Source organism: Solea senegalensis, linkage group LG20, assembly GCF_019176455.1.
Source record: "Solea senegalensis isolate Sse05_10M linkage group LG20, IFAPA_SoseM_1, whole genome shotgun sequence".
Classification (NCBI taxonomy): Eukaryota; Metazoa; Chordata; class Actinopteri; order Pleuronectiformes; family Soleidae; genus Solea; species Solea senegalensis.
Window position 1 is genome coordinate 8,327,535 of NC_058039.1, and position 23,862 is coordinate 8,351,396.

At 42.3% G+C, this 23,862-nt stretch overlaps 2 protein-coding genes across 3 annotated transcripts in view; both read right to left on the reverse strand.

Moving 5' to 3' along the window:
- Positions 1-8,128, reverse strand: part of sdc3 (syndecan 3) — a 38,445-nt gene extending 30,317 nt beyond the window's left edge. The window contains exon 1 of the mRNA XM_044052728.1: positions 7,662-8,128. Within this exon, the coding sequence (XP_043908663.1) occupies positions 7,662-7,715 (54 nt within the window). The 5' untranslated portion in view covers positions 7,716-8,128. The remainder of the gene's footprint in view (positions 1-7,661) is intronic.
- A 3,730-nt stretch (positions 8,129-11,858) lies between these two features.
- pum1 (pumilio RNA-binding family member 1) overlaps positions 11,859-23,862 on the reverse strand; it is a 27,525-nt gene continuing 15,521 nt past the window's right edge. For both annotated transcript variants that reach the window (XM_044053366.1, XM_044053365.1), the window contains exons 13-23: positions 23,670-23,804; positions 22,726-23,025; positions 22,003-22,245; positions 18,476-18,746; positions 17,163-17,292; positions 16,902-17,036; positions 15,887-16,024; positions 15,119-15,244; positions 14,788-14,909; positions 14,463-14,655; positions 11,859-13,587 (exon numbers count right to left, since the gene is read on the reverse strand). In XM_044053366.1, the coding sequence (XP_043909301.1) occupies positions 13,456-13,587; positions 14,463-14,655; positions 14,788-14,909; positions 15,119-15,244; positions 15,887-16,024; positions 16,902-17,036; positions 17,163-17,292; positions 18,476-18,746; positions 22,003-22,245; positions 22,726-23,025; positions 23,670-23,804 (1,925 nt within the window). In that variant the 3' untranslated portion in view covers positions 11,859-13,455. The remainder of the gene's footprint in view (positions 13,588-14,462; positions 14,656-14,787; positions 14,910-15,118; positions 15,245-15,886; positions 16,025-16,901; positions 17,037-17,162; positions 17,293-18,475; positions 18,747-22,002; positions 22,246-22,725; positions 23,026-23,669; positions 23,805-23,862) is intronic.

The window sequence follows — 23,862 nt, forward strand, 5'->3', positions numbered from 1 at the left end:
TCACAAAGAAAATGATTTTTTAATCTGTTGGGATTATGAAACCGTGACCCTGCTCACACTTGATTAGATTATAAGAAGACAGAAAGTTATTCAGTTCACAAGTGGCATTAGAATTTGTCGCTGTATATGAATCTCGCTGGAGATGATAAACGATAACAGAGAATAAGTCAAAACAATTCGGAGCCATTTCTATCCGTGTACCCGGCAAAACCAAACTGCCAAAAAAAAGACTTGTTCAATATCAGAATTTGACGAAATCAGTATAAAATAGTACATATTCTGACTATATATAGAATTTGGAGTGTGGCCCCAGACAAATGATCATCAAACTGTTTAATGTGTCATCTCCAAAAAACGAGCAATCATATCTTAATGTGTCTGGAGTTCATTCACACCTGTAATTAGAGCTGTACCCAGTGATCGCATCACTGGAGAAAGATGATTTAAAAGCCTGGTACCAACATGTCCTGAGAACCGTATGGTAAATGGTGTCGTCTGTGAACGACACCGGTTTGCCAACAGTTCAGACATCCAGACTACTTTAGGGTTTCAAACCAACTGGCCGCGAATGGAGAGCGGCCAACGCTGAAGTAATGCACTCACAGAAGACGAGCTGCAGACGAGCTGCTTCGGCTGAGGCAAGAATAAAACTGTGTTCATGTAGTCACCGACACACAAAAGCTGGGACTCATTTCTCAGCATTTTTCAGCTCATCACTTATCTGTGCTGCATTCATTTGTTAACGCCAGCTCACAGCGATTAAAGCTAGGGTTGATGAGAGTTCGCTCATCAGCTGTGCATAAAAATGCTAAATCAACTCCTTTACTTAAATAAAAGCCTTGGGATTCGGGATTCGGGATTCGGCCAGCCCCACGTGACAGTTTTTGAAAGTGGAAGTTTGCAGTCCTACTGGACAATCATGTACTTTGCAAACAGGAAGACCTGAAACTACCAATTGAGACCGTTAAAGGCCCATTTTTACTCAATTTTCATCCGTTTTCCATCAGTCCAAACATTACTGCCTACATACCTCTGTGTTTTAAACAATACTTCCTCTAGAGGGGAGTGCCGCGAACCAACTTGCAGGCATCAACAAACATAGCGAACATTAAAAAGGAGTTCTTTCTTTTTTTATTGCGCTTCATCCATAACAGACTGAAGCGCAAGCAGGTTTCATGACGGTGGAACGTAAGACTCACTAAATGTAAGTCGTCCCATTAATGGGGAATATTACTCGTTGTTGCCAGTGAGGGAGATAGTGTGTCGCTTTTAAATAAAAGACAAATGACAAATACGTTCACACAATGTTGATTATACTGTACTGTTTGTACAGTATAGTGAGGTTTCATTTGAGTGATGTGTTTTACATCACGCCTGATGGAGGGAAGACAGAAGCATAACTTCTCTAGTGACCTTTAGGTTAAGGAATTCTCCCCAGTTGAAGCATTATGTTCCACTGAAGAAGACATGAAACTAGCAATGGAGGATGGATTTTCCCATATACTTATATTTGCCCCCGGCTATTTCCATCATTCAAACCGGATGTCTATGTCCATTTTAATGTACAATTGATGAGTTCACTGCAGCATTCAGGATTTTGGGACTCTTTTTGGCTTACACTCGCTCGTCAGGCCACACATGTTTCTTCATATGAAAAGTGAAGGCAAATCAAGACAAAACTCACAAGTGGCAGCTAAATATTAGTATGCAGCCTAACATTAGAGGTTAAAGGGAGATTGCTGCAAAGTTTATTCACTGCTCCTGAGGCCAGTAATGAGCCCCCTCTGTGTTCTGCCAATTTAAAAAGATTTCTATTCAGTTTCGAGCTTTTAGTTAGTTTTTAGTTAAACTTCAGTTTGAGCTGCAAATTCTGAGCTCCCATTATTCCTTCAGCTTAGAGGGGTGACACAGTGAAACAGCCGGTATTGTGAGAGCAGGTTTCTCAGTCCTTACATGCCGTTATCACTCTAAATAGTAAATGGGAAATTCCATTTCTATTGAGCCGAGTCAACCACTAAAACTTTCTGTGCGAGAAAGAAAAACTAATTTCAGTCAAATGCAGCACATCTGCCGAGCCAGTCCTTCAAATGTGATAAGAAATTGCTTTCAGATATGGGTGAGCAGCTTGTGTAGGCACACACACACACGCACACACACGCAAACATCCCTTAAAAAGGGAGGAGACGGGGAGATGAAGGGGGTTGAGATGTTTTTTTCCCCACTGAAGGCTATCATTATTCTCTCTCTGTGTGTCCGCGCTCACCTCCAGACACCAGCCATGTATGTGAATGCAGCTCCGGATATGAACCGTGATCCTTTTCATTTCCTCCAACCAGTGGAAGGTAACCACCACCACGCCGTCACCCATCCTTTCACACACCCACCTGAAATACCTCCTCCGCCCCAGGAGTGTCTTCTACCTGCCGGGTTGTGTGTTAGTGTGTGAGGAGACTTTGTCCTGCAGCAGAGTGAGAAAGGACCCAACTTCCTGTGTCAAATTGCCTCTCACATTCCTCACTCTCCCTCAATATTTTTTTTCTCTCTCTTTCTTGCTCCTTCGCTCTTTCTGTCCCTCTATGGGGGGCTTTGTCTGCAGTTGGACGCACAGAACACTGATTCATCCCACGAGTTAAACATGATCCACAACAACACTGTGCATTTCCGACACACACACACACAGACACTTCTCAAGGAGGACAAGTTTTTGGCAGTGGAGATAGACTATTTTTGAGCCCACACACAGACAGATGGACGGATGCATGCACACACGCACACAGGCTGGGACACAGCAGATGTCTGTGGGAAAATTAGTCTCTCATGTAAGACGCAGTCGCCCGGATATGTCGTCACAACTTAGATAACAGGAAATATCCACAGACACACAAACACTTGAGCCCACACATCACAAGAACCACTCGCATACGCACGTGCACACGTCATTTAAGATGCACTTCCACCACAGCGGAACAGTCGCAGTTCAGCTCGCCAGCTTTGGAACAGTAAAACCCGATCTGGCTCGCGTTTCCACTGCAGGGTGTGTAGGTCGGATGGCAAGAGCGGCGCCAGCAGCGTAAATAGCGCGATATCATCATACTAGTGTCACTGAGTGTAGCTTCCCAATGAAGTCAACAAAGAAGAGGGAAATTACATAGTGAACTGTGCTGTACACTGATATTAATCTTAATCTAAAAACAAGGGCCTTTCTGCATGGAGTTTACATGTTTTCCCCGTGTGTGTGTGTGTGGGGGGGGTTCTCTGGATTCTCCAGTTTCCTCCTACAGTCCAAAAATGTGCAGATTTGGGGATTAGGCAGATTAAATACTCTAAATTGACCATGAGCGTGAATGTGAATGAAGAGTGCATGGTTGTTTGTGTCCACGCCTTTTCGCTCTATGTCAGCTGGGATTGGCACCAGCGACCCTCATGTGGAGGATAAAGTGGTAGAAGATGGATGGATTGGTAGATGTGGGATTTTTGTTAATCCAGATAAAGCTGGTAAAAAATTGCCAGTGGTTTAGAGCTGCAACCAACAATTATTTTCATAATAAAGTAATCGTTTGGTGGAGAAAATGTTGATCAGTGCTGGAAATTATGTTCTTAAATGTTTTGTTTTTGTCCACAAACCAAAATTATTCAGTTTTAATGATTTATTTTCTTGAATCAAGCAAAGAAAACAGAAAACAGTCACATTTAAGAAGCTGAAATAACCAGAAATCTTGTTAATAATGAAAAAACCCTCAAACCAATTCATCGATTATCAAAATAGTTGACGATTAATTTAGTTTTTATTCATCCCTGCATTTTCTGTGTATGAATTGTGATGTCAGAGACGTCCTGGAAACACAAGTTGGAGTGCTGTCCCAAGTTGTATTGAGTAAGTTTCACTTCAACCATAAACGAGCTGATAGCTATGGTAACAGCCAGACGATAAATGTGTGTAAATAATGCATCCGTGCCCCAAAAAAAATTAAGTAAAAATTTGCTTTTTCACCCTGCGTGCACTGCAGTCATTTAACCCAGGAGTGAAAGCCAAATAAACACATTGCCACCAGTCAAAAAGTCATATATGGGGGGTATTACTTGCATTAATAAACATGAACTGGTGCTATGTAATGTTGTGCTGTTTTATTTAAACAGAGACTGTGCACACATTAAAACATTAACTTTCTACAAAAAACAAAAACAAGGGGAGATGCGTTAGCGTTTAGCAAAAGTGTTATTATCAAAATATGATTGTCCAGGATTCTTTGTTTGCCCGTGTCTCCTGTCGGTCCTGTCCTACCGACCTGTCTCTTAAAATAGATAATGCCCAGAAGTAACAATACTGTGTTGACCACTAGAGTGTCTAGCTCCACCCTTTAGGTGCCAGACCACGGTGTTCATTTTGAAATGCAAATATTTGTGTAATGAACCGAAGATTTATTGAACTGTATCTCGCGGTGGAAATGGAGCTTTGACTTCAAGCCAAGAGTGACATCTAAAGAAAGATCCTGTCTGCAAGTAAATGCAAGCCAGGGTGTGTGTGTGTGTGTTCAAGGTTGCTTGAGGTGAGCCTTGCAATTATTAAGACTGCTGAAATGTGTGTGTTTGTGTTTCCTATACGAAACACCGCCTGCATCTGTCTGTGCACTCACAGAGCATAGCCTGTGTTTTGTTGTGTGTATGTGTGTCACACCTGTCTCCATCTATACACTTCAAGGCAGATTACATCAGCTGGAGGTCAAGGATCTTTGGCAAAGGCTGCAACCGATTGACCCTTTAATCAGTGCATCTGTGTGTGTGTGTGTGTGTGTGTGTGTGTGTGTGTGTGTGTGTGTGTTTTAAAGCTGTATCATATCACCACACCAAGATGTGGTGACATCAATTCAAATATTCCTTTCATAGAAATGGGTGGGTGCATTATGCTTCTATAGCCTTCACTCTGTATAGTACAGTCTGTAGAATATGATGTGTATAGATCAAGACAGTAATTAACTGCATTTGCAAATTAACAAATGTAAAATCGCAGCAGGCGCAATTACGATTGCGATAAAAATGTGATTAATTGTTCAGCCCTAGTGTGACGTATTGAAACACACAGGTCTACAGTATAGTATATACACTAAAGCCACTTTCACACTAAAATTAGCAGCTTCACCCGGGATTTGTAAAAACCTTTGGGAGGATTGTAAAACCTTTGGTGGATCCGCTAAAAAGGTGATTAACGCCGTTCCCATTGTCAGTGGTTTTCCTGCCCTGTGGTGTTTTTCTTCGTCACTCATGTGCGAATTGTAACATCACACAGACGTACCAGACAGAAAGAGTACAAGGAGGAGAAAAACAAAAACGACAAACAGCAGCTCTACAGCGTTTACATGCATGTTAAAAGTCCAACATTGGTCAGACTAAGACAATAATTAGTTTTTTCTTAATGTCATGTGAACATGTTAGTCCTTAAGACTCAGTCAGACTAACATATCTGGATAATGCGATTCATAGTCTGATTACTCCTGCATGTATACGCTTAATCGGATTGGTGTGGGACTTGGCGTTCTGAGGATGCACTAAAATTTGCAGTACTGTTGCCGGAAAAGAACAAACAACACTGCGGAGACGGGATTTATGCTGTGACTTAAAGGTCAACAGGAAACTGTATCACTATACACACACACACGCTAGCTTAAAGAGAGATACAGCGCCACCTACGGAGGCGGAGTCAGACATACGTGGCCAATAAATCAATTTTCTCCTCCACAAGTATAGTCTGACTCGGCAAGTTTTCCGATTGCCTGTCTTAGTCAGACTACAGCCATGGCTCGATTAAACTTTGCATGTATAAACGTACCCAGTGATACTGTTGCAGTGGTTGCTATTTTGCATCTTTGGTATCTCATTAAAAAGTCAAATAATGAATGAAATGTTTCAAATAGTAAGGATCACTATACTGATAAATGCTGATGCTGGAAGAGTGAGTAACATTGCACCCAAAATGGTGCATCTCTGGCGAAAATAGTGCAGAGAAAGAAGAAATGTCGCGATGACGCTGACTGCAGCCAAAGCTGATTAAAAACTTGCATGCATTGCAGGGTCATTTGACCCGGGAGTGGATGCATATTAAACATTTGCACTGAGGGAAAACCTGTGTAAACCTGGGATTAAAATGTTTTTATTTCATCATCAATATAAGGGTTCAATATAATGTACACTGATGTGTTAATGTTCAGTGCAGACACACGTTTTCCCTCACATGTGTGAAATTAAAGTGTTGTTTTCTGTGAATAGAGAAGTTTTAAAGAATTACAATTAACGGGTTTCTTTCACAAATCACAACCTTTAATTGTCTGACATTTATCACATTATCGATGGACATCAACTGATTTGAAACTTTTTTTTAATCCTGATAATGGTTTTGATCACTTAACCCCCAGCTCTACACACAGCACTCACTTTAGATTAGATTTTTTATTCTAGTAAAATTTAAACAAGGGTTTTAACATGGGATTAAATCATTATAACTGGACTTAATTAAAACTTAGATAGCAGCAGGTGTATTGACACACTCAAATAAAATAAAAATATCATGTTATAAATAAATAAATCTACAAACTCACAGTGGAGCACTAGTGCGAGTCAATGTTGTGTTTTTGTCTATATTTAAACGAACATCTGAGCTCTTCTTTTAAGGTCTTTGCTTTTCCTCTCTCCGTGATTAAATTAACTTCCTCCTCTTCCTTCTCACAGGATAAATCTGGATTCATCTGTAACGGGGGTGTGGACGCGCTGCGGGGGGCGCGTGAAGGTCGGTGTGGATTGGTCAGATGGTGTGTGCGCGCGTGGATGTTACGTGTGTGATCGCGCATTCCTTATCAGTTCCCACCTCGCGATTTCCGATGACATCATTCCACCAAGCCGTCGCTCGCGCACCGCATCGCCGTTAACTTCCCCGTTACCCCACCCACATTTCACCACATACACACAACTTGTGAGGATGTCCCCGGTCACGTCACGCTATTTGGACATTTCGATCACTGATATCGATCAAGATGAAGCCGCGTGCACCTCACAGGTGTTGATCAGACATCCGGCCACACCTCCAACACACGCGCACGCACACCTTCCTCACGCACACACACGTACCACAGCGTTGCCCGGTAATAAAGTCATCAAACCCGCAATATGACTGAAGCAGCCGAATTAACGGCAGGATGTGAGCTGGTGACACAGACGCCACATACCGAGGCGCCGCACAAAGACCCGCAATCAAGCTCAATTAGAGATTACCCGCTAATTACACACACACACACCTACTGACTCGAGGGAATACAGGCCACAATAAACCCCGACACTGAGACACAAAGGCTGCTGTGTGTGCGCGCGCGTGTGTGTGTGTGTGTCTGGGGGGCACGGGAGTCACGGTCCACCAATGAGCGCAGATACAGCTTATGTAGGTCGAGTGGAGGATTTCCTACCGATCACCGACAATCACCGTCTCATTAATAGTAGTACACCTCGCTCACTGACACACGCTCGCACTCACGTGCACGCACACATACACCCTCCATCATTAATTTAATAAAAAGAAAATGCCCATGGTTCATGTGAGAACACAAGAGAGAAGAGCTGCCCGTGTGTGTATGTGTGTGTGTCCGGTTAACAAAGGACCGTGTGCAGCAGCTTCTTACCGTGGCGGTGTGCCCGAGGAGCGCCGAGAGCGCGAACAGCCAGGGCAGCTTCATGGTCGGGGTGCGCGTGCACAGCCTCCCGGTGCCGCCGCTGCCTTCACGGGGTTCGGGGAGGTGGGCTGAACAAAAGCCGATACTGCTGCTGTTTGCGCTCAGTGTCTCTGTCCAACTTCAAAGAGCGCCGCCAGTCCGCGCGAGCCTCCGTGTGTTCGAGTCGGGCTTTTTAATCCAAGGCTTCACGCGCCCGCTGCTGTTTGCACGAGGCCTCCGCGCTGTTCCTCTGTCTACTCCTGCGAGTTTTTGAGCTCAAGACCTGATAGTGCCGGGAGACCACAGACCTCGTCTCTCTCTCTGGCTCTCTCAACACGCACAAGGCGCTCGCTCTCTCTCTCGCTCTCGCTCTCTCCTCCCCCTCTCGGTTGAGGGCAGGATGTTCCGTATGGCGACGCTGCTTAGCCTGAGAGTCTGGCAGGAGGAGTGTGTGTATGTGTGTGTGTGTTTAGGGGGGGTCTCCTCGCGCAGGGGCGAGGATGCCCCCTGCAGCTCGTTTAGGCACCCGCAGCCCCATGGCAGGCCAACACGCACACGCGCGCGCACACACACAAACAGCTACCCTTTTAAGGACTCACATGTATTTAGACAGCCTAAATATAGCGTTATCTTTAACATTAAATCATAATCCAAGCCTTCGCCCCTAAACTTAACCAGCCTCTCAGAAACCATGCTCTGCCTTATTAGGACCAGGTTTTTGTCTCCAGAGGACTAGTAGTCTTGACAAGGTCGGAAACACAAGTGCATTGACTCACATTCATTTGTACATCCTTAACCATAACCACAACCAGCCAATGTCTAACAACAAATCAGATCTTTGACCCAAACTTCAAAGCTGAGGTTCAGCCTCATTAGGGCCAGGTTTTGGTCTCCACAAGGACTACTGGTCCCGAAAAGGTCAGTGTTTATGCCATAAAAGGTCCTAAAGAGATAACACATACAAATAAAACACACACATACATACACACCCACACAGCCGCTCCCATTTTGTGTCTATTGTTCATGTTCAGGTGTTTCCGGTTGGCTGCCATTAACACACCTTCACCTTAAGATCCGGTGCTGAACTATGACTATGAGTGAGTCACGCTCAGACTGGTGTTTGAACACATACGGACATGAGCTCACACACCTGTGCAGGGGTAATAGTAACAGTAATAATAATATGTATTCGCACTGTAGCCTACTTGTGTCGCCTAGCAACCAGCTGGGCCAACCGTTACTTCAGGGTCTGTTGACATAGGGTCCAGTTACAGCAGTGACTGATAAAAACAACACACCTGCTCATCAAGTTTTCAAACTACACAGAAGAAGAAGATAAAGAAGAAGAAGGAGAAGAAGACACACTGTTTATAAAAGACTTTTTATTGTATCGGTTTATTGTTGCCTGTACTATAAAGATAAGGGTTTTTGTTTGTCTGGTTTTAAGCAGCATAAAATTGAAAAAGTAAAGGAAGAACTGACATTATAGCACTATAAACATGACATTACTGATTCAGAACTGTCCTGTCTAAACGTATAACTTAATGCAATTGTCGTATATCTGCTCCTGGTCTCTCTCTCTCTCCTGTCTCGACCCCATCTCCCTTTTGTCCTCTCTGTCCCCAATTTTCCTTTCACCCCAACCGGTCGAGGCAGATGCTGCACATTTTGCCTTTTCTAGGGATCTATGAGGAGTAAATCATTAGGTGTAGCCTCTGTATTTGCAGGCCCTTACCGCTCCCATTATATATGTAAGGCTCAGTCTTTAGAACGCACCACTGCACTTTATATTTATTAGTTGTTTGGCCCCTCATTAAACATGCACAGGATGCAGCATTGGAACACTTTTATTTACAAGGCTGTTCTGTGTAACCTGCCTCTCTACATCAGCCCTAAGTTAGAAAGCATTAAGAACACTTTCAAGTCTCAGAGTCAACAGCCGGATCAGATTTAAGGACAGAGACAGCAAAGAGAACCCTGTCCTACTATTTGAGGTTGGGCTCTTTAATTCCCTTGTCTGGTTTCAGAAGAAAACTGTCTAGTTTTAAGTCACTAGTTGCACTTGTAACATCTAGGAAACATTGTTTTACTTGTTTAATATTTTAACGACTTAATGCTAAAGTTGTTTTAACACTTATAAGAAATAATATTTTACTGGCATTGTCCTTGGTCTTTGTTTTAATTGCTTGTTTTGTATTTATGCAAAAATGTGCTGGAAAATAGAGTATTAATCTCAATACAGGACAATCCTGGAAAAATAAAGGTTAAATCAAAAATAAATAAATAAAAAAAGCACAGTGACACCATGAAACCGCGGAAGCTAAATGGAAATTAGCCATCATGACTGGGATTATTTATTATTCTCCTGCTGTGACGGCTCTGCAAAGGGCCCATTCTTAATCTTAACGTGAGGAAAAAACCCTGCAAAGTACGTCACAAATAAAATCGTACTTCATTCATGCAGGTCTGTTATAATAATGTGTACCAACTGTCCACGTCTACGGACGTGATGCTTTTCTGTAAAATGACACTGTGGGGGGAAACGGATCAGCCGCTAAGGTCTGTGCTCAGCTGAGCTCTTTCTGTAGTTTATTATTTAGTTTAACACACATTTATTTATGAAAACTGTCAGCATCATGTTAAATTAATCATGGCGCCCTTCTGCTAGACAGTAAAGGTAATGCAGGATCCATTTTGCAGTCATGTTACTTGAGTGCTGCACATAATGTACTCTCACATAACTTTGCAATAAATCAAACGACTGCAAAGCAGCTGACACACAGTAAACACAGGCCTCAGGGGCTCCTGTGTGTCATGGCCCAGACACAGTTGCCTACCTTTATATGGCTGGTAATTAAGACTACAGCCTACAGGTCTAATGAGTTTTCCTTTCAGCCTCTGCTTAATGCACATTCCAGGTGTTTACAAAAAATCACTATAGATGACCCGACGTCACCTGGAGTGGTTTCCTGATGGACAAAAGCATGGGATTACTGCCGCAAACATCACACCAGGCCTGACTGGTTTTCTTTAGAGCAACATCCTCGTTGAAGCCACTCGGGCACAGGATGCTCTGAACAAAAAGCTTGACAGGTACAAACAGGCCGACTCTGTCCTCCAGACTCCTTGAGAGATAAAACTAAAAGGACCCCCAGGAGGCGATGTGTGTTTTTATAAGATACCAATTCAACGCTTCAGTGTAGTTTTATAATCTTCTCTTCTCTCTTCTAATCTCTTCTCTTCCAAACGCCACACTCTTTACTCAATTGAAAGAAGTCGTTATGTTTATCAGACTGTTGTGTAAAAGTACCGGCCTTTCATTCTCCCTCCGAAAAACACCTCATGTCATGACAGGAAGGTTTTCAGTATCACTCTCGTTATGTAGAAAACGAAACCAGGGTTAAGTAGCAGTGTTGTACAAATACTTTGTTAGTGTACTAAAGTACTAACTTCACATATCTGTACTTTATATTCCTAGCAACTTTGACTCCACTACATTTCCTCCATCTTTGTCACTTGTTACTACCAAATAAAATCATAAGAAGAGTTGATATTATGGTCTGTATTTATAGAACTGCTTTACACTAGTGTGGCCATTCACATGCTGCAACAGGGGATCAAGTGTCCTGCTCAAGAACACATATAGACCAGCAGAGCCAGACATTTAACCCACAACCTTCCCATTGAAAGACAACTCTGAGCCCTACCACTGAGCTACCATGACTCAATCCAAACAAGTACATTTTATATCAGAAAATCACATTTGATAGTCAAGTACAGTAAATTTCATACTTCTACAACCAAAGTCATTTTCTGGTAAGATACTCGTACTTTTACAAAAGTATCCCTTTAAGGTACTTTATACAAGATTGTTGAGTCCAATCCAGTAGTCGAGGAACAGATTATTCATGACTGTAACAGTAATGGATGTAAATGGCTGACACTGTTGTCTATAATTAGTCAGAGCACTGGCAAGTTCAGGAGTCGGTCTTATTAATCCGTCACATTTATGGAGAATGTAAAGCATCAGAAGTGAGCGAGTCTCCCTCTGACTCAATACAGTGTGCAGATGAACATCTGAAACACAACACAATGTCTCTGCTCTGAAAGTGTATCTCTCTCACACACACACACACACGCGCGCAATAAAACACACTTGAGACAATCAAATTTTCAAAGTTTTTTTTGTTCAGTTTGGTTTCAAAATAAAGATCACACAATTGTTTAGAGACAATCTACAACAGGAGTTACAAAAAATAGTTGCCCAGGCAATAAGCATACACAGGTTCTGTTAACTATACACATATGGTTACAGGTGTGCTCGTAGTAAATATACACAAGGCTGCTCCAAATATACACCGCGCTGTGGCGGGCTGCCTTTCTCACCCAAAAGAACATGGACAGTATGATACAGCACTTACAGCACTAGAGAAATGCCAAAAAACACAAGAATATCCTCTGTACAATCCATGGGTTTACCCCTGAAAACTGTCATGGAGAACTGAGGGGTTTGGGGAGTTTAAATGAGTAAAAGTTACTTCTCCCACCCAGCCAGCATACCTATACAACATGACACATTTCATGGGGTAATGCATTCTTTATAAAAAAGAGATCTTAAAAAAAAAAACAAAAAAAAAAACACAGGACAAAGAAAAACAAAAAACCTTCAACACAAATCTGAAAACACCAAGTCTAACAGAACATGTCCGATTGGGAGTCAGTGGGAGATTGACGTCTTAAGTTAAGCAGTGACGAGATAAAGATAAAACCAAGCGTGGCGAATCTTTGTACAAGTACTACGCTGTATAGAAAGGGCTTTTCAAAACCAAAATTTGATATTACAATTTACAATATACAACAACTCATATGTCACAACCAAGGAGGTGAGAATATACACTGAAATGCACAGGGTTTTTTTTTTCTAACATTTTTTCCAGGGTGAGCTTTTTTTTTCCTCTTTTTTTTCCTTCTCATACCAAAAAGGGTGGTAAAGCACTTTTACATTACAAGGGTTTACAAATGTACAATTATACAGTCAGAAGTATGTGGTCACTACTAGGATACATTATAGATACAGATTCAACATCAAAAACCAGAAAAAACTACAAAGTTTTATATATATATTTATATATATATGCAAAGGTCTACACCAAGTATACACGTTATATTTATAGAAGCAAGACCAGAAAACGAATCTCCCATGCTAAATGATCTGTGTCTGCTGGTTAGCTGATGGCATGTGTGTGTGTTCGTCTATGATTCTGTGAAGTCAGACAAATTAAATACTCGTTTCATCTCATAGTGGTAAATAGCTAGGATGGGAGGAGGGGGGCACTAGGATTGAGGAAGCAGCAGTAGCAAAAAGTCAAGTGATTTTTTTTTTTTCCTTCTTCAGTTTTTCAGAAATGATGAACAGAAAAAAAAAATCAAAAAGAAAGAATGAAGGGGAGTGATGAATTGAGCACGTCTCCCCCCGTTTTTCCCCCACTCGCTGCCCGTCCTCCTTCTGTGGCGGGCTCAGGAGGAAGAGTAACAAAATCTAAGGCTGCATATAGCAATGGGCTTCTCCAAGAGGGCTATCGTGGAAATGGGTATGGTGGTGATTCATGTCCGCTCAGTGGGCACAACGCCATCTGACACGGACCAAGGATTCATTAGGCAGATGAAGTGCAGAAGAGTGGGTGAAGGGCGAATCATATCAGACGATGGGGCCTTACTTCAAGCCAAGGAAGGGGGGGGAGGAGGAGAGGGAGGGGAAACTGGTTTACATGATGCCGTTCGGCGGGCCACAGAGAGGACCCAGGTCGACGCCGTTCTTCATGTAGTACTTTTCCAGCTTGGCCAGGATGTGTTTTCCATAGGTGTACTTCCTCAGAGTGGAGATGTGGGGCCGGATCTGCACAGAAACAAGAACACACACACGTTTTGAAATTTTCACAACACTGCTCAAACACACCATGTTTGGATTTGCCCAACAGCAAACACCCATAATCAATAATCACTTGAGCGTCAGTCGACTTCTAGGTCACTGCCTTGGAAACCACCGACACCAGTGACTTGATACGCAGGTAAATGCGAGCGGCACAAGTGGCACTTTTCACTGATGAAACATTAAATCAGTGTAATATTTTCTGATTATAGAACTATTTGATGCGCTCCCCTCTGTCCCTATTGCCGGTTTGGTGCAGTGTACGCTGGCGCACGCACACATCATTTAGCGAGAAGGCCAACATCACTGATCGTCAGCATTTGTACAGAATAAAACAAAAACATACACAGGCTTAGCTACAGCACTGCCTTTCACTGCCATCTCTACCTGCACAGCAGGAGTCTGCTCTTCATTTCCTCTAATAGTCAGTCAGGAATACATTACTGGCAGTGACCATTTTCTTTTTTATAGAGAGAAGAAAAAAAGCCCATCAGTAATAAGCAGCTAGTGTACTAAGCAGCTCTGTTATCTGGGCAAATACAAGGGTCAGGGGTTTAGGAACATCCCTAAATGTAATAAGTAACCTCAAAATGAATCAAGAAATATTCTCTCAGCAGTTTAACTGTGGGTGAAATAGCTTTATTCACACTTTATAAAAAGAAAAGGGAGCATAAGTGCATTACTGTAGTTGGTGCAGATTTAACAAGACAAAATAAATCACCTGCATACCCAAAGATAACTTAAAAATGTCTTATTTTATTGTCAGTCCTTCAAGTAACTGTCTTAATAAGCTGTGTTTGTGGTTTAATACTGATATCAAACATACTGATACCTACTCGTACCTTGTGCATTACGATCTTGCGCTGGGTGGGCTCAGCGACGTCGATCATCTTCTGCACCACGTAGTTGGCGTACTGGTCCTTCATCATAGTGTATAAGGCACTGTGGGGGCCCTCGGTCAGGCTGCACACTTCATCTATCAGTACTGCACGTTCAGCCCGTGACGCGTGGGTCACGCACTTCTCTACCACATTACTGCACAAAGAGAAGGACGTTGTGCATTAACGTCAATTCAGATGAAATGGATGATAAATCAAAACTTGTGTCTTTTTTCCAAAGGAGGAAATTAAAGACTGAAACTTGGTCTTTGTTTGTGTTGGGTTTTACCTAGCAAATTTGTGCTGGCTAAGTCCCAGTACGTTCCCTCTGATCTCAGCCACGATCTTGCTCTTATCCTCAGCTCGGCCGTGCTCCAAAACGTGCTGGATCACATAGTTGCCATACTGGTCCTAAATCAAACAAACCACACAGTCACACTCAAGTAAAACGTGAGGACGACAGCTGGTGCCGCTGACGTCAAACACAACCGAGTTTGAAAAAGCGGAGGCTCAGAGAAGGGCTTTATATAAACCAATCTGAGCTGTAATTAGTCTGGGGAAAAATACAAAAACTAGTGAAAGTGAAAAGACAGCAGTGAATGCCCGTTTGTGTGCGTTACCTGCACGAGCTGCTCCGTGTGTTGATGAAGCTCCTCTAGTATAGGCAGCGTCTGTTCAGGAAGGCAGTGTTCGAGAATGCGCTGGATGACTCGGCAGCCATAAGGGTGAGTGGAGAGGGCAAATACCTGAAAAACATGTTATTTAGACAAGGTTAAGTCTTAGGGTATTTTATAACTGCAGGCAAAAAAAGAAGAGGCACAAAACTTTTCCCTCAAATGACGCAGGGAGGCTTCTAGCACCAAACGATTATAGGCAGGCTTTCACTCACCCAGCCCTCCCCTGCGGGGAAGGTGAAAACTAATTCCAAGCCTGCTTTCAGATACACAATCAAATCTGAGCCACTGAGTGAAAAACATCTCGTTGCATAATATGGAAATGTATGAGAAGAGGAAAGCCACACAAGTGAGATTTACTGTCAAAACACCCCGACACAAATCTTAAAAGTGAATCCGTTTTTGTTTGGATTGAACAAAAAGGTGCATGCCCGATCACACAAAATCTTCCTCTTAACAGTTTATGCTAATGTAACATTTAGCTGGTGGATAGGAGATGGCTGTAGCCACTGGGCTAAGGTCTCTGTTGCTGTGGCAACACTGCCGGTGCCTGGAGAGGACTGACGAGGTACTTTGGTGGTGACAATATGTTTGCTGCCTCCAGGCAGCGACAGTGTGTGTGTGTGTGTGTGTGGATGTCAGCCAAGCAATGGCAGGCTTTCGGTGACTGAATGTGGAAATGTTGTATGTGTGGGCGCTCAGAGTGGGACCCACCTGTCCCTTGAAGGCGTCTATGATGAAGTGCAGTGCATGAGGCTGAACACACTCGATACACTTCTGCACCACGTGGTTACCATTCTGGTCCTTCACACACTTCAACACATGGCCATCCAGCTCGCGCACCATCTCGCTCTGCGAGGAGGAAGAGGGAGATGAGGAAGAGAGCAGAGTGTGAGGGAGGTGGAATCAGCAGGGGGACATGTAATTGTGTGAGAGAAAATCAAATATTGCCCGAAAGCATTTTCCAAAACGTTCCATTTTTCACTGCGGCTCATAGGCCAACAAATAACACTGAGCTTTCAACAGCTACACTGAAGCAATACACTGAGCTCCATTAAGGAGACAGGGACACTTGTCAGTCTCACAAACTTACCTTTTCTAGAAAGCACTGCATTCAGAGCTGAATTATTGTGTGTTGCTATTCAGCTAGATTTATCTCGACACCTGCAGTTCACCATTTGCATATAAACTGTGGTATCATTAGCCTCATTCATCGTCCATGATGGAGTGCCTGCGAGGAACCTGCTGCTACACACAGCAGCTGTAAAATAAAGCCCATAATGTAGATGAAAAATGCCTTTTCAGCATGAGAGGTGCACCTCTTTATTGATATGGTATTCTGCTGTGATCCTTGGGCAACACACATATCTGAGTGAATTATGGGCACATTAACATGTGATATTAAATCAGAACATCAAGGTGTTTTTCTTCACTACTTGGGGCGTCACGATCTCGATTGTAAATCGAATATTGATTGAAAGCAAAGGATTTAACCGTCCCTGTGAGTTTTGTCAGGAAAACCAGTGTTATAAGCATGTAGCAAAGCACAGGACATCTCCACATGTATCATCAGGACGTAGACATAACTCCATTACCACAGGTAACTCTTCCGTCCTCATTTGGAGCAAAACTCAATGCATTTAGGGTAATTGCAAGTGTCTTTTAAAAACACACTTGCACTTGCATCCAGTAGTTGTCACTTGCATCCAGTAACAACTAGTGTACTTACAATGACCTGCTGATCTGAGGGGATGAACTCCAGAGCTTTCTGAATGACCCTGCAGCCGTACATCTGCAAGGCCAGAGACAGCACGTGACCTCGGATCCTCTCCGCCAGCGCCAGCTTCTGGTCCAGGCTGCCAAACTGAAATGCACAAATTTATGCACCATTTAAATCCCCTAATAATCCTTTCACACAAGTCACAAAGCCCATAAAACGAGATGTAGTGCCAGACAACGGCAGCGATGCTGGGCAACCACTGACACGCACCTCGAAAAACTTCTGGATGACATAATTTCCAAAGACGTCCACCATAAGCTGGTAAGCAGCCTGAAGTATTTCACTGAAGACAAGCTGACGCTCGGCTGAACTGGCTCGCTCCAATTTCAACTGAATAAACCTTAGAGAGACAGAGAGGATAAGCTTTGCATTAATGTCAGATATCATGATTATCAACTCCCACACACACTTTGAACACTCATTTTGTTATTCTTCATTTTTCTTTAGCTTTTGCATGGTCTATGAGAAAGTGCACCGACTGCCCTGCTTCGAATCAACACAGAGCCAGAGCAGAGATATAAACATATCAGAGAGTGATAGAGTCACAGTTGTAATAAGACACAGAGAGAAATGCGCGGGTTTTTAACCGGAGGGAACAGTCAGGAAAAAAAGAAGATGGAAGTTCAGAGTGGAGAAAACACAGAGGAACTTGAAGGACCAAGCTGTCTGTGAGGTGAAGTTATGAATGCCAGGCAGAGCAGAGATAAAAAGGACAGGGATGATGCTGAAGAAACCAAGTAACAGAAATGTCTGGAATTCGCAGCCTGGTCACCATTAGATATTAATAGATTGCTTCAGTGGGAAAGGCTCTGCTGGTTCAACCAGGACAGACTCAGAAACCAGGAGGACAGAGTGGCCTCCAGGGCCCCCTGTTCCCATCCATCTGGTGAGTGATCAATATTAAAGAAAAAACCCAGACCGTACTGTTTTCAGACATTTCAAAAAGAGGCCTTCATGTGTTCATTGTGTTAATATAATCAATACCTATAGCAATATAAAGTCAGCATGATTCAGAAACAGTTCAGTTTCATTATCAGACTACAGTGTCATTTTTGGACACAGTCACCAAATATTTAGCTGGTTCACGTTGTGTTGATCATAAAAGACACGAGCACTTTGAAATGTGCAGTCGTACAATCATTACGGACGTTGACACTGGGTAAAAAAAACAAACATTTACAGGATTACTCATCAGGCTTCCAATGCATCATGATATGGCTTTCGAGCTTCCTCAAAATGAGCCGCAAGGGAGAAGACGGCCTCCTCCAACACAGGCTTATCTACAATAGGGCGTGGATGCATTGATGTAATGGTTTGTCAGTTTGGGATTGAATGGGAATCGGTGTACTCTCCTCTGATTACAGGATGAGTCATTGTCATGCGTGTACATGCAGAAGCTTCTAGTCCTCCAAGAGGCTCGTCATGGGGTTTAAATTTGGAACTGACTTGGCGGGAAGTGATTTTTGTTTGTCTAGTTTCTTCTTCATCCTGTGTAGGCGGGACTGATACGCGCTTGTCTGTACCTGCTGCCGTGCTGGTCCTGACTGAACTCCATGATGTGGCCAGCAATGTCTCTGAGCTGAAGGTTGGGGTAGCGGTTGTTTCTGAAGTCCTCGAGCAGGCGGCTGCGGCCTGAGGGCATCACGTCCGACATGCCGTAGCGTAGCCGTGACGACGGGAACAGCTGGCTGCTAGGTGAAAAGAGGGAGGAGCCTGAACTTGCAGCACTGCGATACTTGGCCTCTGCCCCTGGAGCAGCAGAAATGAAGCGCCCACTACCATTGGTCAGGCCTCCTGTGGAGTCAGAATACATGGGTCAAAATCTGCAAGATCAAAGTCACTGAAGTTGAAAATAAGGCTCAAGTGAAAAGAAATAAGCATATAACCTGCTTCATCAAATACTGTGCAATCTCCTTCAGTGCCTCCTTGTGTTTGTTTCTAAAAGCATATTTCATAGACTCTGAAATAAGCAGCCCATACTTTAGATCAAACAGACCCATTCATCATCCCTACATCACAACTGGCCAAAATGAATATGGATGTAATTGGCTATGTCATGTTGTTGGCGAGGTGATTAATCTTGCTTAGATGGAAACACTTGGCAACACTTCTCGTGCTGTGTGGACTAAAGCGAGGTTAAACTGCATAAAACGGTTAAAACTTAAAAAGGCACATACTGATAGTGTCCAAAAACATCCAGTGAATTGTCAATAGAAAATACAGCGCATGAGCAAACTATTCTACACAGATAAACTAGGAGCGATGCCTGTGAGGCGAATTATCCCTCTAAAAAGTTTGTTTTTATTTAGAAAGGCAGATTTCCATCACATACAATAAATACAACTGTAGTCATTCAAGGTCACAGAAAAGGATGGATATAGAAAATCCTAATGATATTGTCCACATTGCCCCATCTAGTTGAGAACAATAAACATAATAATTCCATATTTATTTTAAAATATTTTGTATTTGTACATATATATATATATATATATATATATATATATATATATATATATATATATATATATATATATATACACACACACACACACATACATACATACATATATAGATAGATATACACACACACATATATATATTTTATGTAGGTTCATTATATAAAGATGCACTAAAGAGTGATACATATTGTCAGTTGTGGGAATAACAGAGCTAATTTACAATCTAGTAACTAGTAATTTATATGATATGGAATAAGGCTTCAAATATTAAATGTAGGATAAAAATGCATAAGCTCAGAGAATATTGTTTTATCTAACAAGTGACATGTTGCACAATGTCTTTGCTGATGCAACCCCCCCTAAAATTTATGAGGCTCAATTTGACAGACAAAGACCCTCTATGCTTAGAATACCAATTTGACATCTGACACTTTCACATGCATCTGATTCCATTTTTCACACCATCACAAGACTCCTTTGGTCACATTGTTTTCAAGACAATGGCTTGCCTATTGTCCTGTATGAATTATTACTTATTTTTTTTTACTTTAGCATAAAGTTGCAACATAAAATGTGAAACAAACTGTGGACTTTTTCCAAATGCACTGTAGAACAGCTGAACACTGGCTATAATCAGAGACACTTGAAGTGATGAGGATCAAATGCAGCCAAGTGTTTTCGCACACATGCTCCAGTGAAAGCAATACTTCTCAAAGGCCGTCTCTGAGCGGATGTACTTCCACACTCTTAGTGGCTATTTTCTGTACACTCATACTGACATAAGTGTGGCACCACACAGTGCAGTCTAAGTACTCAGATGGTGCACTCAAAATGGTCAGTTGAGTGTGAAATGTGCGACACTTCCCTCCCTCAGTGGTCACCATTAGGCGATAGAGTTGAAGCAGAGAAACCATCAACTTACTTAAACACTTATCATTTGCATATCATGTAAAATGTGACATGCAAATAACAACTGTAGTCCATAGATTTTTAGGTGAAGTAGGTAAAGTAGCCAGTAGATATTTTGGTTGGTGACATTCTTAGTCAGCACACAACAGCTGCACCAGACAACAGTTCTGGTCTATAAGGCTCTTCTCAGCTTGGTTCCTACTTATTCTACTTATTTAAGTACTTTTCTTCAGCGGACCAGAAACCATTATGCCTTACGTTCAAATGACATTTTGCACTTGTCTGCCTCACGTGTTTGGACCGAAATGGGAAAAAAAGCTTTCAGTTTCTCTGCCCCCTCTGCTTGGAATACCCTCCAAACTGAACTTAAATTGCATGCTCTTATTTCACTGGGAGCTTTCCGCTCCATCTTAAAAGATAGACAACAAAAATCCATTGAACAGTGCCTGTGTTCTTAAAATTGTTACTGTGACCTTTCTCTACCTGTTACTTTCTATGTTTGTATTGCAGTTGCTGCCTTCCTGTTTTTATTTAACTATGATGTGTGCTGCTGCCTTTCTTGGCCAGGTCGCCCTTGTGAAAAAGATCTTGATCTCAATGGGTCTTTTATCTGGTTAAATAAAGGAGAAGTAATAATAATAAAAAAAAAAAAAACATTTGAGAGAACTTGCCCTGGCCAATGTGTATACTTTGTGTGCACAACTTGTTTTTAAATTTTCTTGAATCCTCAAAGTTTCTGATTATTTACGATACTGCTCATGTTCAAAACCCAACAAACACTGAAATAAACTGTTAACTGTTAATAAATTAAAATGTCTTAGACTTAATGTATCAACATTTAAAACTGGGACAATAACTACTAACAGGTTAAAGTCAGGACACTAAAGTATTTTCTATTAATATCGGCTCTGCAGAACAAAAACACAGCACTGGATGGCAGCACTGTCCACAACATGAAGCAAAGCTGTTGAAGTCAAATAAGTGACAACACAAGCTTGTTTCAAAAGCCACAAAAAAGAAAACAATTTCACATTTTATAGAAGGTTTTGTTGCTGTGGCATGATATAAAATGTCATAGAACACTTATATAGAAATTATATTTACAGCTGAGGACACAAGAACTCAGTAACAACAAAAATCCTCAAACTCTTGAAAGCTTGGAAGATTTAAGGTAGTAGTTTATTTACTGTTATTTCTACATCATTATACTTGATGCTTCCAACCATCAATCACGGAAAAGAACCAACTTAAGTCTCAGATGGTAATCAATTTCTCAAATTTTTTCCCATAAATCTGTCTGCTTTCATTTTTTTGATATGAAAAATCCATTATTTGTGACGATAATGTATTACAGGCTAGACTGCCAACATCTACTTATGCTTATTAAAAAAAACTAAATACGGACAAAATGTGAGACTACACAAAATCAATGGTAATTCTTTTCTCTTCAATCTATCATGAATGTACATTTGACCATTTCACAACTGATGTTTCAGTTAAACATCAATATCTAAAAGATATAAATTAGTCATTTATAGTATAGCTAAAACCAGCCATGCTAAACTTTAATCTACATTAACTGAAACATTCCAGTATGTAAACACACCTTGTTTACTGTAGGGTTAGACAAGACTGCCAACTCAAAAAGGTGGTCAATCACTAAAAATCAAAGCACTTACCAAGATTGAGGTTGGATGAGGAGCTGTGATTGGACAGAGAGGGTGGGGGTGTGAGGGAATGGGAGGGCCCCTGGTTTGGCAGAGGCATGCCCACAGGGCCAGGGGATGGACTGAAGCCCAAGGTGCCATTGTAGAAGCCTCCATGACCAATTGGGGTGAGGCTGGAGGGCGTGCGCTTGTACAGCTCATTGTTGCCCGTCAGGGAGTCCCGTCTGGACCCACTGCCGCCACTTGAGTTGGCCACTAGAGGGAGTCAAACACAAAAAGTAAGAAGATGCATTCTGAGGAACTGTAAAATATTAATCCAGTAAATAAAACTCCAAGTCATTCAGAATGCTGCAATCATATCACCTGTTTTGGCTTCTTTACAAGCTCTCGGTAGCACAGAAGGTTAATTTTAAAGTTCTAGTCTGTGTTCACTAACGTACTCACTGAGAATACATCCACCAGAACTCTGAGATCAAACAAAAGTTCTCCTTAACATCCCAAGAATGTATAGTGCATTTGAAATTTAAAATGTGTTTTCACAAGCTAATCTGATCAAATCTTTACTGTTATGAATTATTCTTATTGTGGTATTTTTGTTTTGTTTGCATTGCAATATTTTACTCTTGTCTTCTTTGTTTTTGTCTTGAGCACAATGAGTCTACACGCGTTGTTGGAAATGTGCTACGTAAATTAACCGATTGTCTTAAACCACTTGCACAGAAGGTGTTTTTGTACCTGCAGTGCCGAAGCCTCCCAGTGTGGCCCCCAGTGTGGCACCGAGGGAGGAGGAGGTGGGCTGGCTGAAGCCCAAGGAGGCAGACCCGGGCCCAGGCTGGGCAGAGCCTTGTGAGAAAAGAGACGAGCTCTGGGAGGAGGAGCTGAGGGAGGAGGATCCGTAGAAGGAACTTCCCCCTAGAGCACCACCAGGGCCACCCTGCTGCTGAGCCTGCTGGGATGTCATGGTACGGAATGGACCGTTGGCCCCACCGCCAAGACCACCATTGGCACCACCTGCCGACGCTGCTGCAGCTGCAACTGAGAGGCGACAGTGTTCAGAGAGTTCTGTCTATGCAACGACCTGCTCTGTAGATCGCATTAGGCGATCACAGAGCCATTCATTTTTTTGAAACGGCGTGACCAACAGACATCAGACTAAACAATAGTAACACAACTGATGCGATGACTTCAAGGAGGAAGAGGTCAAAAAGGACATGTTGGACTGTCAACCCTTCAAAGACAACACAATGTTACTTCATATCAGAAGAGAGATGGCAGAATCCATCCGATTCACTTTGATGTCAGTGTAAAACAATACATTCTCGAAGTTTGTTGGATCAGGTTATAATTGTGCTTTGTGCAGTCTGATGCAGAGGGTGAGTCCTCTTACTGGCTTACTCAGATAGATGTCATTTTATAACAGTGAATAATCAAACACTTTGACATGATTTAATGCTGATCACACTGAATCATGGGAACTCATCATGAAAAAAGCCTCGACTCAAAAGGTACACTCTCATGATGTCTTAATTGCACCTTCTATTTAGCTTGAACATGTTTTGTACGATCTGACAATCCTTGCGTTAAATGCATGACACTCATTATCTGGTTGCCAGCAGAAGAACATTAAAACCATGGCAGCGTAGTCTTCTGAACATGGCCTTTACATGGATTACTGTTACCGGCTTGTGCTGCAGAAGGAGATATGATGACAGAGGCAGGGGCCATGAGGCGGACAGGGCCACTCCTAGCTCCAGTGTTCACCACCAAGGCTCCTGTCTGATCATAGTAGGCAGCAGGAGCCAGGACTGGATAGCCTGAAAGTGACACAAAAAAAAGAGGAATGTTAAAGAGGAGAGTCCAAGCAATGCTTCC